The 14876-nt window shown below is 31.9% G+C and overlaps 1 protein-coding gene across 4 annotated transcripts in view; it reads right to left on the reverse strand.

Moving 5' to 3' along the window:
- LOC126886443 (uncharacterized) overlaps positions 1-14876 on the reverse strand; it is a 53741-nt gene that overhangs the window by 9237 nt on the left and 29628 nt on the right. For 2 of the 4 annotated variants that reach the window (XM_050653389.1, XM_050653385.1), the window contains 6 exons: positions 13811-13945; positions 12710-12991; positions 12531-12644; positions 1292-1415; positions 662-764; positions 389-528 (listed from right to left, as the gene is read on the reverse strand). In XM_050653389.1, the coding sequence (XP_050509346.1) occupies positions 389-528; positions 662-764; positions 1292-1415; positions 12531-12644; positions 12710-12991; positions 13811-13945 (898 nt within the window). Of the gene's footprint in view, positions 1-388; positions 542-661; positions 765-1291; positions 1416-12530; positions 12645-12709; positions 12992-13810; positions 13946-14876 lie in introns of those variants that run through there. The other 2 variants (XM_050653395.1, XM_050653399.1) reach the window with 2 other exon arrangements.

Below are 14876 nucleotides of genomic sequence, written 5' to 3' on the forward strand. Positions count from 1 at the left end.
TACAATTAATTATAGCTACGTTCCAGTCTTCTAGAAGTTTTATCTACTTCCTTAGAGCAACTAAAGCTTTCATGAAAATTTAGAGTCATCCTATTCAACAAAATGATGAGAAATGTAATAAACAGATTACCAACTTAAAAATATAAGGGAAAATGTAAGATATTATAACAGCACCGATTTGATACCAGTGGAAGATATGAGAATAACCTTATATCCCAAAATGAAAGAACAATCCAAGACTCTTTTAATATTGAAACGCGAAAAAAAGCAGAGAAAAATATTTATTCTGGTCTTCAACTTCATAAAAAACTTAAAAAGAGTTGGAACCAATCAGCGCAAATCCTAAACTGATTTAGCTAAGAAAATATACCTTAATATCGATGCCTACCTTACAGGATCATTCCACATAAGCTCCCATGCCAACGAGCTCTGCACATCAGGTTGGTTAAGAGGTACGGGGATATCATTGATAGCTGTTATGACAGGGCAAAGCCAAGGTGGCGGTACTCCTCCATGGCAACAGAAGACCTAAAACTTACTGCTGTGTAAGAATAACTCAATTTTACACAACGTCTATTTCCGTATGTGTTAACACTGATTCAAGTTAACATAACGTGGCATTCCGTTTGTGGTAACACCTATTCAATATAACATAACGTACCTTTCCGTCTATGGTTGCAGCTATAGGCATTGTATCGAACGCATTATTTGAAGCTATCCAAACTTCATTCCCTAATTTTTCGCCAAATTTAAGACAGCATTCTCTAAAAATTGAATCGTTAGCTTTATAGAAAATATTGCTTGGTAATTCTTAGGAAGCGGATTAAAGAAAAATTTACAAAATCGAAATAATTTTGGCTATATGTACCCCTAGAGCTGTACATGAAGTAGATGGAGAGTTTAGAAAGTTATCCGATGCAGAGGCTAATAAAAAAGAAAACACCAACAACTAAAAGCAAAGTACGAAAAGGGAGATAAAGCGCCATAAAAAAAAACTACGGTCAAGTTGAGGGAAATGGAAGAAAATAGATGATCCGAAAAAAAAAGAAAAATAACATTTTTGTCCTCTTGTTCTCCCAGGTTTGGATGGATGTAGTTGAAGACAGCGACTGATGTGTTGTTTGACAGAAAAATTCCAATGAAACTGAAGAAAAAATTATATAAAACACAAAAAGAATTGGTCATAAGGTGTCGTTACTAGCTGTAACAATATTATTGTTAAATATAATAATTTCATTATTACTAAGTGAATAATTTTTAAAATGAATTTAGTTAAAGTGTAGTAACGTACTTGTAAAAAGTAAACATCTTTTGAACCTCGCGAATCTCATGATTTCCTCTTAGGAGATTCACTTTATTGGGACTCTGCAGCTTGTATGAAAATAAATATGCAATAACTTCAAAGCTGAAAGCACCTGAAACATCGTGGAATTTTAATTTGGTTGATGTCAGAGAGACGTGTACATGACGTATACAGTAGCAGACAAAAATATTGCTTATAAATGACTGTTGAAAATGGTCACAAATACCAGACATGTTCGATAATCACGTTGGCTAAAGCAATGAATTCGGAGAAATCTTATTTGAAAATCTTCTCCTTTTTTAAGTGCCATCTCCGCGACGGAGGTCGGCAATCATCATAGCTATTCGGAATTTATAGACGGCTGTTCTGAAAAGTTCATTTGGTGTACATCCGTACCATTCTCTCAGGTTGTGCAGCCATGATATTCTACGTCCCCCTATTCTTCTATTTCCTTGGATCTTTTCCTTCATAATGAGTTGGAGCAAGTTGTATCTCTCCCTACGTATAATATGTCTGATACGTTCCAATTTTCTTGTCTTAATTGTATTTAAGACTTCCATTTCTTTATTCATCTTTCTCACAACCTCTTTGTTTGTAACATGTGCTGTCCAGGATATTTACAGAATTCTTCTATACATCCACAACTCGAATGATTCCAGTTTTTTCATTGATGCCACATTCAAGGTCCAAGCTTCGATTTCATAAAGCTAGTCGAGAAAACGTAGCACCAAGCCAACCTAATTCTTAGCTCCAACTTCAAATCACTTGTGCAGAACACACTTCTCATAGATTACACGATTTTACAGATTTTACGAGTACACAAATATGCCAATCTGTAACATCAAGTAATATTTTATGTTTAAAAATCCACAAGGAAAAGAAAAATTTTTTTCCTGTAGTTGACAAGCTACAGGTCTTTGTTAACAAATTTCTACGAAGAATTGTTCATATTTTCTGGTCTAACATCAGCAGAAACCATTATCTACTACAGCTGACCGAACAAAGGAGGGTAGAAAACGAAATAAAGTCCAGAAAGTGGAATTGGAGCGGTCACACACTCTGTAAAAATAGTTCCAGTATTACAAAGACTGCCCTAGAGTGAAATCCCCAAGGACAGCACAAACCGTACGAACTTGGAGAAAATCTATCATGGACGAAATAAGAGGTCAAGGAAAGTCTTCAAAAGTCTAGCAAAATAGAACCCGATGGCGCGTTTTCACTGAAGCTCTATGCTGTACTTAGCATCAAGGAGTTCAAGAACATTATATGTGCAGGGTATAACAAAAATACAGGTCATAAATTAAATCACATATTCTGGGACCAAAAACAGTTCGATTGACTAACTTACCTTAGTACAAATGTTCACATAAAAAAACTTACATCCCTTTGAAGTTACAAAATAAAAATCGATTTTTTCCAATATATCGAAAACTATTTGTGGTTTCTTATTGAAAACGGACATGTGGCATTCTTATGAGAGAAGTATCTTCAAATAAAATTATAGTGAAATTTATACACCCCTTAAAAATTTTATGGGGGTTTTGTTCCCTTAAACCCCCCCAAACTTTTGTGTACGTTCCAATTAGATTATCATTGTGGCACCATTGATTAACAACAATATTTCCAAAACTCTTTTGCCTCTTAGTACTTTTTCGAAAAGCTAGTTTTTATCGAGATATTTTGAATATTATTTTATCAAATCTACGACATATTTGTATACTGTTACGTACGATTATACAGATCTGGTAATATGAAAATTTATTTATAAATAATAATTACAGTTTGAGGTATATTTTGAACCATGTTAGAAAAGAAGCCACATCTCGATAAAAGGTGCCTTATCGGAAAAATACTATAAAATACGTTTTAAAAACATTGTGTCTAACTAATGGTACCACAATAATAATTTAATTGGAACGTACATAAGGGAACAAAACCCCCATAAAATTTTTATGGGGTGTACAAATTTCACTATAATTTTTTTACGATGATTCTGCCATAAGAATGCCACACGTCCATTTTCATTAAAAAATCTCTAATAGTTTTCGATATATTGGAAAAATCGATTTTCATTTTGTAACTTCAAAGGGCTGTATTTTTTTTGTGTGCATGTTTGTACTAAGGTAAGTTAGGTTCAATCGAACTATTTTTGGTCCGAGAATATGTGATTTAATTTATGACTTGTATTTTCGTTACACCCTGTATATTTATTAAGGGTGGTTAAGAGTTTACGGCAACGGGTCCCAGTGCCGTCGATCTAAGTGTAGTCGCGGAGAAACCCGATGTGGTACCGCATGACTTCTGCAGAATATTATTTCGTGTCCTAAGAGTTTTGCAGTCGTCTTATTTTTTTCTCTGTATTCATATTACACATGAGGGGAGTCAGAGGGGAAAAAAGATGAATGTCAATTTTTGGTCATTTTGCGATTTTTGTGCAATCTGTTAGGCCCAAACCAGACGGGCCACTCTGCAGCGCTACTCTGTGCATCCACAGAGTGGCTGAAACAGACGATTTTCTAGCGCCGGCGACTACGCTGCGAAGTGGATCGTTTGGAAGGGTGTGGCGTTTAATGTAATGAGTGAAAAAAAACAGTAAGTTTAATCAAATGATTAAAAACTTGCTGGCTAATATTTTTTTAAAAAAGTGTGTTCGTCAAAATCAGTGTTTGTAATGTCCATAGTTTTAAATAATTTATATAATTTCAACGCTTTTGAAAAAATACCAATAAACCCCATAAATGGAATTAAAAAGAACCAGACAAAAACAGCTATATCACAGAAAGAAGCACATAAAAAATCAACCAGTACATCTGGTATCCTACAGGCGTAAAATAGTTTGATACAATCTGACAACCGCGTGAAAGTGAAAAACATGTTAGCTTGCAACCCCCTTTTGACTGATATTTTATCGTTTTGTTTTTAACAACAAACAATAAAACATTTTTTGACCTAGAATAGGACCCCACTATTTAACATAAATAAACGAACAAGATTGTAATAAACCTATTTGTTTTGTTAAGTTCAAATGCTATAATATATAATAAAATGTAAATATACCTAAATAGAGAAATCATTGCTTATGGGATTTATTCTTTTCGATAGGGCTACCTTCTTTAAAATCAGAAACAAATAATTCAAAGATAACGTCCCACGGTTTTCCTTTTAATGCCCTATAAATATGCCCTCGGGTTCTTGTATCACATATTATATCCGGTCTGTTTTGTACTTCAATCAAAAACCGTTCCGAATCGAAATTCATTTACAGCTACAAAAGTGGTCCGTCTGAATGGCGTTTGCCACTAGTGGACGTCACTAGCAGTGAAGCTCAGCGACTGTGGCCGCTCTACATAAGAACCCACGGTAAATCATCGGACGCTGCTTTGTGGATCCACAGAGTAGCGCTGAAGAGTGGCCCGTCTGGTTTGGGCCTTAGCGTAGAAAGATTACTCTCAACCTGTGAATGGTCAAGGGGAAATAACGATGAGAGTCATCTTAAAAACACGTCACAAGATTGGACGCAAGGGGATAAACAATGAATATGTAGTTCTGTAGCTATTTCCTTGTGGCATTTTTATAATCAACCATTTTCAATGGGAAATAAGCCACAATTAAAATGAAAAAAATAATTTTATTAACGTTTCAAAGCCCAAATCGGGTGCCGTTGTCAAAATACAAAATATTACTAAAATAAACAAAAATGTTGTTGCTAAGTAAAAAATTCTTCTAATAGTTTATTTAATCTGACTCATTTATATTGGCAATTCAGACATATATTATACATTTTAAAGTAAAAGACTTTAAAATGATATTGCCAATATTTATGAGTTTCGTTCCTGGGACGACTTACTGAAAGACAGTTCATTCAATTACATGAAATCAACCCCAACTCAAGAATATCCGTCACAAAAAAAATTATAGTATGTGATCTGTCTTTAAAAAGACAACCAAATGAAACGACAGTAAAATTCTCGCGTTAGAGACTTCATAGTAAATCACAAGGGAATACCAGGAAAAACCCTGTGATACTATCCCGACATCGTAAGTATTTGGTTTTACATTTAATTTACTCTCAAAAAATAATAACAAATTCTGACTTGTAACATGTTTAAGTTATAAATAATATTAATAATACTAGATATATAAGTAATACTAAAATATAAAATATGTACTAGCTCGATATTATTGACTTACTAATCTTGGTATTTTCTTTCTATTGACTTCCTCTTTCAGTATGGGTAACCACATTCTACTGCATTCTACCGAGGAATTTGCGACACAATTGGTTTCATTTAGCATAATTAGAGCCGCTTCTTTGATGTTTATCTTTTTACTATCTGATTCTTTCAGGACTATACTTGAATCTCTCCACTGAACTCTATGTTCATTATCCCATGCGTGTTGATATATTTGAGATCTATCAAATTCTATATTTTTAATATAAGACTGATGTTCACTTATTCTAACGTCTAATGGTCTTTATGTTTCACCTAAATAAAATTGTTCGCATTCACAAGGTATTTTATAAATGCAATCCTTTGTTCTTTCCTGATCATTGTTAGGTTTAGTTTTAGATAGAATAGATCTCAATGTGTTTGTTGTTTTGAATGTTGTTGAAATGTTGAATTTATTTCCTATTGTTTTAAGTTTCTCGGATAGTCGTTTTATATATGGTATTGATATTTTCCTCGTATTATTTCTTGTGAATGTTGTAGGATCCCGTTCTAATTTGTTCTGTTCCATTCGATCCAATCTTGACAATTCCTTATTTATAAACGATAAAGGATAATCATTTTTTAATAAAACAGATGATAACAATTGTTTTTTTGCTAAAAAGGAATTTTCTCGTTAGAACAAGTAATTTTGGCTCTATCATAACAGGGTTTAATGATTCCCTTTTTAATGTTGATGTTGTGATTTGATTTGTAATTGAGATATATGTCGGTATGTGTTGGTTTTCTATACACTTGAGTCTCATATCCAATATCCTTCTTTGAATTATAATATAATTTAATATAATAACAAAACGTTAATAAAATTATTTTTTTCATTTTAATTGTGGCTTATTTCCTATATAAATAATGAATAATGAATATGTACATAACTTTGTTACTCATTTTACCGAAAATGCTTCTAGATAGACATTCATCGTTCTTTCCCCTGACCCTTCACATGTTTTTATGTTTTTCAAACCATACCTTTTGTGTGGATATATCTCTATGTACGAAAATGACGCTGAACTTTTGCTCGCGACTGTTCACGTAGATACCGCTCGGTGAATTTTTAGACCGCGAGGCACGAGTAAAAATATATGATCCTAATTGTATTAATGTGCCCACTGAGTTACATATATTACGTGTGCACTCTGCTTGATGTTATACATAAATAATCCCATACATAGGTATAAAGTTTGTATATTCATTTAGTTGAAATACGCCGTAAAATAAGTTGAAACTCACGGAGATTTTTCTTTTAGTTCCAAACGAGATAAAAGCTTTTACAGGAATTTATTAAAAACTCATGTAAGCCACTGCGCTTTTGATTTAGTTCTTCCAATGGATTTGATTTGTTACCAATGTTTATATCGCGTGTTTTCCTTTTTTCCTAGTTTGTAGCCCTAATTCTTGTCTGATTACACTATCTAGCCCATCTCTTTTGGCAAAGAATATCGATCTTATAATATTACCCAGGCTATCCGTAAAAAAATACTATTTCAAATCAAAATCAATAGTTACAGAAAAAAAATAAAAAAAGGTGATGAGGTAACAGCGAGAATTTCAGTTCGAAACAAAATGCTACTCTACAGAATTTTATAAAATCAAACTTAGTACTTATCTATTAACTCAAAAATAAAAATATACACAGCAGTAATGAGACACGTATTACCTAGTAAGGTATGCATCAGAGACATTGACTTTTGACTATGAACAACAGGAATAACTTTTTAGGGAGTAAAGAAAAATTTTAAGGAAAATATATGGGCCTATACAGAAAAATAGACAATGGCGTATAAAAACAACGAAATAAATAGAATATTTAATAGACTACCACAAAAGAACTACACGACTGAGTTAGATATTAACCAGGATTTAAAAGGACTAGGAATACGAGAATGGGAAAAAAGCAACGGAAAAAAAACATGGTCAACTATAGTCAAGGAAGCAAAATATACATGACATTAAAATGATCTCAAGAAGACAAACTAGGTAGTAACTATTTCAGATATAAAACATTGAAATTTTTAAAAAAATATTGCGTGTGGCTGGCCTCTACACCATATAAAACTATGGGGCCTAGAAACCCCAACGGGTGACCATTGACCTCGATGGACTGTCAGTGATCACAGACAGATGATGATGATGATGATCTGTGAAAAAATTATCGATTTCAGCTAAACATTTTAAACAAGATTTGAACGTTGTGACGATAATATAATTTTACGTCTAGAGTACGCCAATGAATTAAGTTAAACGTGTTTTGTACCGTCTTGGACGATATAAAAGTCGGATCAAACAGCCTAGTTGATTTTTATTCTTGGAGCGTTGATCGAAGAATAATAAAGAACAGCGAGGTATAAGAGGTGAGTTTATGTAGGTACTATTTCCCGACCATTTTCCGCTGTCGTTTTGGCGAGCTGAGCGAATCCGACAGTTTTCCTCTTACCTATCCTTTTACCTATCCTTAAACGAGCGGTGATCGTATGTCCCTAATATGTCTTTTCATCTGGCGAGCTGAGCGAGATTCCCTTTTAGTCGAGGAAATGAAGCTGAAAAAATGGCAAAACCTCGCAATTTTTTCGTCCAGCATCGATTTGTACAAAAATTTGGGATTAGGCTCATTACACCCTCTAGTTCATTTTCTATATTGAGCCGTTGTACGCTTTTGGTTTTGTAAGGGTGAAAACTACCCCTAGTTTTAAAAAATTATAAAATAACATTTTAAACTTTAATATTGTCAAAATTTTGTTCTTATTAGTTACATAATGAATGTTTTATGCTTTAAGATATACTATCATAATATTTCAACCCTTAAAACCACCCTTGTTGGAGCTATATATAAAAAATTTACTTATCCTAAAAGAATAATTTCGGCTTTCATCGATTTAGATAAAAATTTGGGATTAGGATCATCTCACCCTCTACTTTATATTCTATATCATGCTTAAGAGCGTTGATTATTTTTAGGGGTGTCAACAACCCCTTATTTTCAAAAATTATATAAAAATATTGTATACTTTAATATGAGTAAAATTTGGTTTTGATTGGTTAAATAATGATTGTTTTATACTTTAGGATATAATATCATAATATTTAAACCCTTAAAAACAACCCTTAGTAACATTACAGTTTTTATAAGTAGATATTTTAATAGGTCTATACATAAAAAAAGAATGTGTGTGTACTTTGTACGCACGTAAGAAGTTATACTTCTATTATATGATTATATGATTGTAAACGAAATTAATATACTTTTTATTTATATTTTATTTAAATATTAAATTAATTTATACTTACTACTTCTCAAACATTTTTATTAAAACAGTGCCAAAAATTAAAATAATAAAAAAATAAAACACACACAAACACATTAAAAATGCCACAAATGATTTATGAACATTAATTGTCGGAAAAATTTTTAACTAAATACGTATTTTCTGAAAATAAAATTATATAATAAATATACTTACAATCATAAAATGTATAAAAAAAAAATAAAAAAATAAAAGTTTCTATTGGGATTTGAACCAACTTACCACGCGGCTGGTATTTGCGTTGTATTGGGATTCACTCGCATTAAAACTTCGCCACAGAGACAGCTTGTCATTATGTGCGAAGATCGTCTAACTAAACAGATTAACCTTTTGACATTTTTAACTTATGTAAATCAAATTATTTTGATTTTGAATTGAAATGATTTAGAATTGAAAAAATACAACAAAACATAGAGTAAGAAGACAATATATTAGGTGAATATTGATAGAAATTTTGATGGTAATCAAATTATGTAAATAAAAGTATTACATACTACTTATGTATTTTGGTAGGTTCAAGGTAGGTATCGGAGCCCGTATAACGACTAATAAATTTCGCAATCACTTGCGTCGTGCAAAGTGGCTATGTTCAAATATCATAACAAAATTTGATCAACTATTTATAAAACACTTACCAGTGAAAAATTCTTTAGCTTTGAATAAGCGAGATCTGCGGCACTCATACTAGGCACAGTTTGATGAGCTTTCACATTGGTATGCAACAATCATCTCTTCTATGTAAATAAGTCCAAAAATATAATATGAAAACTATTTAAAAAGGCAGTATAACCATTAACTAACTTTTTGTTTGTTGTTTCTCTTCCTACAAATTTTAAAACGCAACAAGCATACATTATAACCAAACCGCACAGTCCCACAGCTGTGCCACAGCTGCCATATTTAATAATTTTTGTCATGTCATTTGAACATCCAATCAGAACAAAGTTATAATGCGTATGCGCCCGGTCGCTAGGTTTTCCCATATAAAATTTCACCGTCATTACGCCCGTAAAGAAGTATAACTTAAAAAAAGTAGAATTAACGAATTACAAAAACATTTATTTACACAAAAATACGAATTTACAAATATGTACAAATACAAACACAAATAGTTTTTTAGTCATCTTCCAGTATACGAAGCAGTTCTGTGGTATTATACATACATTGAAAATTATCCATAAGCGGACTATCCGAATTTTTCGAAAAAAAAAATTCGTTTTATAAACATAGCTCCTTCATTTTTGGCGGTGAAAAGATTTTTCAAAAACGACTTTGTAGGATTTTTGAAGATTTATAAGACTGTGTAAACTAAATTCCGTAAGATCCCTTAGTTTTTAATTAGGGTGGGTTTAAAGGGCTCGAATAAGGGGGTGTTGGCTCGTAAATAGAGGTTTTAAACAGCTATATCTCGCTAACTGTTAACTGTAATGAAAATATATGCACAAGGGAATTTTAGTTATTAAAGAAGCTACAATTTGGTAATCTATCATTTTTTCTTATCTCCAGTATTTTCGGAGATATTTTGAAGTAAAAGGTGAAAAATGGGAAATTCCAAAAAATTAATTTTTCTTTAAACTCCAATTTTTCTAAAATTAGGCCCTTTAAATAGGTCAAACTTTTTGGGTGTATTGATAATACAAATATAAAAGGAACTACAGAAAGGTGAAGACCAATTTTTAATCGGGAGGGTAGTTAGGGGGTTGTTTTCACTGATTTTTTCATAGAGAAAAGCAGGTACCGACCTTTTTTTGATCATATGTCGCTTACTTTTTAGACTCGAAACTTTTTATTAATTTTTTTTGAAAGACCTAACTATATACTTGAAAAAAGATTATTTAAGTTTTCCCCGAAAAATGCAAAGTTTTTCCGTTATTTTACTTTGAATATTTCAAATTATGCATTTGACGAAAAAAGCTAACTTTTAACATTCCGTATCTCGGTTTGTATTGGTCTTAGCGATATCACAGAAAAATAATTTGGTTTGTGTTACTAAGGGCCGGTTGTTCGAAAGCTAATCAACATTGATCACTATCAAATATTTAATTACTGTCACAACTGTCAATGTCAACTTTGGTTGGGTTGCTGAAAACATAGTTAATTATAATTATAAGATTAGTTAGTCAATTAACATAACAATTATTAACATAATTGATTAACTAGTTTCATAATTGTCATCAATAATTAGGTTTTCGGCAACCCAACCAAAGTTGACATTGACAGTTGTGACAGTAATTAAGTATTTGATAGTGATCAATGTTGATTAGCGTTCGAACAACCGGCCCTAGAAGATACAATTTTGATATCTACAGTTTTTTTGATTAAATGCATATTTTCCGAGGTATTCTCAAAAAAGCTTCTAAAAAAGTCGATTCTTTCATCGAAAAACTGTTACTTTCAAGCGCGAATAACTCGAAAAATATTAGTTTTACGAAGAAAATGTAAAAAACATTTCTTTCTTATAATCACTTTTTACATCGATTTACATAGTTAAAATGTAATAAAAAATTCTCGCCCCCGAGATGGGGTGGCAACCACCCCCAAGGTTTTAGCGTACAGCGGCATGATATAGAAAATGATCCTTGGACTATTCCCTACCTTCTGTGAAAATTTCAAGTAAATCCATGCTGGACGAAAAAATTGCGAGCCAAAATGCTTCATTTCCTCGACTATTTCTTCCCTTTCCTTATGCATTCATGTCGTGTTAATAAAAGCAATTCCTATTTCACGAGATCGTCAAAATCATTCATTCATATACAAAATATCTTCACATCGGCTCGAACAGAAAGCTCGATGCGTAGATTATAAATATATTTTATTAACGGAATAACGAGTAATTAAGGCTAATTATCTTATCTTTTGTGTGTTTTGATTCCAAATAAAAATGTCTTAAAAAGCGAACTCTTTTCTTCGACTGATTTAGTTACCTAGAGCAACAACGCAACGACATCGTTACTACGTTCTGAAAGATGTATGAGGGATAGTTAAACGTTAAATTGGATGGGAGCTTCAGAGCTCTGTATTTGTAGGAATGGAACTTTAAGTTCGCTGGAACGCGCTGGAAAAATTTGAAATATCTCACCATCTATAACATGCAGAACATTCATTTGTTTAAATAAGGGTAGCTCTATAAAATAACAAAGAGCTGCTTTCACATGCCAGAAAAATATGAATATCCCGGAAAAGTAGTCTTCATAAATCTTGATTGTTCCAATGATTCTAATGACCAGTTGTACCAACAAGTAAACGATTGATTTTTTTTTGGATTACCCGTTTATTTAAAAATATAATAATTGTCAAAAAACTGTCAATTAAAAACAGAACTTTTAACGATTCTCCCTAAGAATTTTAATTTTTTACCATCAAATATAATAAGAGAACACTTTTCTTTTTTTTTCAAAAAAAGGTTGAAATTTAATATTTTTTTGGGAGAATCGTTAAAATTTCTGTTTTTAATTTGACAGTTTTTTGACAATTACATTTTAAAAAAAACGGGCAATCCAAATCAATCATTTATTTGTTGGTGCAACTGGACATAACACATGCAATATTTTTTTCTTTTGGATTTATGTGGATTTAACTATTCGTTAACTAGAACTAATGAACTTAACATATTACAATATTCTCCATACGGTTATATCTCGAAATTAGTCATTTTAAAACGAAGTATAATAAATTTTAATAAGCTACTGATATCCTTACCTCTATCGACATAATCTCCTAAAAACAGCAAAGACGAAGGTGTAAGACCTGGTCCTATGTGCCACAACACTTTTTCGAAATACAATAAATCATTAATGTTTCCGTGAAAATCCCCTAAAGAGAGAAAGAGTAGTCACTCTATTTGGTCCATGATCTTATTCTCACATAAGAAAACTTACCCATTATATAAACTGGCGATCTCAAATTCAACAACCTCGGCTCTGTTCTAAACACCTCCCTAACCTGGTTACAAATACTTATCAAGTTCCTGGCAACCATTGCTGAATCTAGCTGACCCCAAGTGAAACTGGACGTAGTATCTTTAATTTTGTTAATACTAGTGAGATATCTGAGTGATTTTAACAGTTCGTTAGAGACTGATCTTTGGCTGAATATATCCATGGATATTCTTCGCGTTTGTTCGTTAAGTGGTTGTTTCAGGGTAGTAGTCGAAACAGCATCTGAACGAATGAATAGAAAAATAGTACTTACTCCCTTATTAAACAATAATTCGTTTTACATGACATTATAGCAGGAGGAAAAAGAGAAGTGGGTTATTTGTGAAGAATCTAGAGATCTATTTGTAAAGATGGTAAAATCCTTAACCTTTTTAAACCCGAGCATAGTCCAATTGAACCCCAGATATCAATTTTTGGCGATATTTTCAAAAATAATTACTTTATGTGGTAGATTTTACAAATATACAAAATATCTCGATAAAAGCTGGCTTATCGAAAAAGTACTAAGAGGTAAGGAACAAAACCCCCAAAAAATGTTTATGGAGTGTAAAAATTTCATTGTTATGTTTTTAAGATGTTTCTGCCATAAGAATGCCATATGTTCATTTTCAATGAAAAATCTCTAATAGTTTTCGATATATTGGAAAAAATCAATTTTCATTTTATAACTTCAAAGGGCTGTAACTTTCTTTATGTGCACATTTGTATTAAGGTAAGTCAGGTTCAATAGAGCTACTTTTGATCCCAAAATATGTGATTTAATTTATGACCTACCTGTTTATTACACCCTGTATATTTCGTTATTATTTTACAAATAAGTTACATAATAACTTCTTGGTTGATCCTGCCATTAGTGAATATAAGCCAAATTAAGGTAAAACTACGGCAGGCTCACTAAATCCGTTACGGTTTTTTAATAAGTATGATATTATAACTAAGCACCTATGATAATACTAGATCTGATACATGCAAACAGAACAAAAGCAAAAAAAGTTGAAGAAATGGGATTGTTAGAGTGTGGTAGAAGTTAATTAGAGTTACCTTGTATAGCTCTCATTTCATCGATATTAAGAGCTTGCCCACTTCTCTGAATTTTTACTGCGTGAACAGCTATTTCATAATCCTTGCTATTTCTAATCATAGGTGATGATAGTTGTTCCATTTTGCTTCTTATGCCTGTATATTAAACAGCGCTAAATAATTTTGAATAAAAGGATAAAAGACATTAACTATAAAAATGAAAAAAAAAGGTAAAATATTAGTGATAGTAGCAAAAGAGAGACAATTGGGAAAAATTCAAAGATGAAATGGAAGAAGATAGCAAAAGTAGACAGAAGCTATTCTACATCATCCTGAATGTTGTTCTGAAGCTATTTTCTTGTGGCATTTTTATAATCAAGTATATTCAAATGGGAAATAAGCCACAATTTTACCCGACTTGGGCGTCGAAACGTTAATAAAATCATTTTTAGGTAAAATTGTGGCTTAGCATCCTGAAGACGATAAATACACAAAAAAAACATGAAATATACAGCATTGGAGATAAAATGGAGAATAATAACAGAAACAAAAGAAATAGTTAAAAGATGGAAACAACACTTTGAGGAACTATTAACAGATATAAGCCAAGACGGCACTAATGGAGAACACAATAATATATTTTTCCACCTACCTCTACCGAAAGTATACTTTTCCGGACCTGATTGTAGGGAGCAAAGTTGTACTTTTCCTCCCTAGGGAGGAAAAGTAAAAGTGACGTCATGGTATTTCATTCATGAAATATAACTTATTACGCCCTGTATAATATCTATTTTCTATTACGTAAGTATCTACACATTTTAACATTTATTTATAAAACACCCTGTATTTTGCAGAATGGTAAAAAACAGTAAATTGTTATTTTGATTTAACAATGTTTACATTAATAATTTGACTTATATTTGACAGTTGACAGTTATATTGTACCTACTTGTTAGATTTAGTTCTAATAAATTTTGTTGGTTAGTTACATAAAATAAATTAAGTAAAAATGAAAAAATTACTTGTTATTTGAGGAATGTGGAAAAACCATATGTATAACATGGGAGTAAAGTGCCTTTTCCTCCCT

Source organism: Diabrotica virgifera, chromosome 1 (genome assembly GCF_917563875.1).
Source record: "Diabrotica virgifera virgifera chromosome 1, PGI_DIABVI_V3a".
NCBI lineage: Eukaryota > Metazoa > Arthropoda > Insecta > Coleoptera > Chrysomelidae > Diabrotica > Diabrotica virgifera.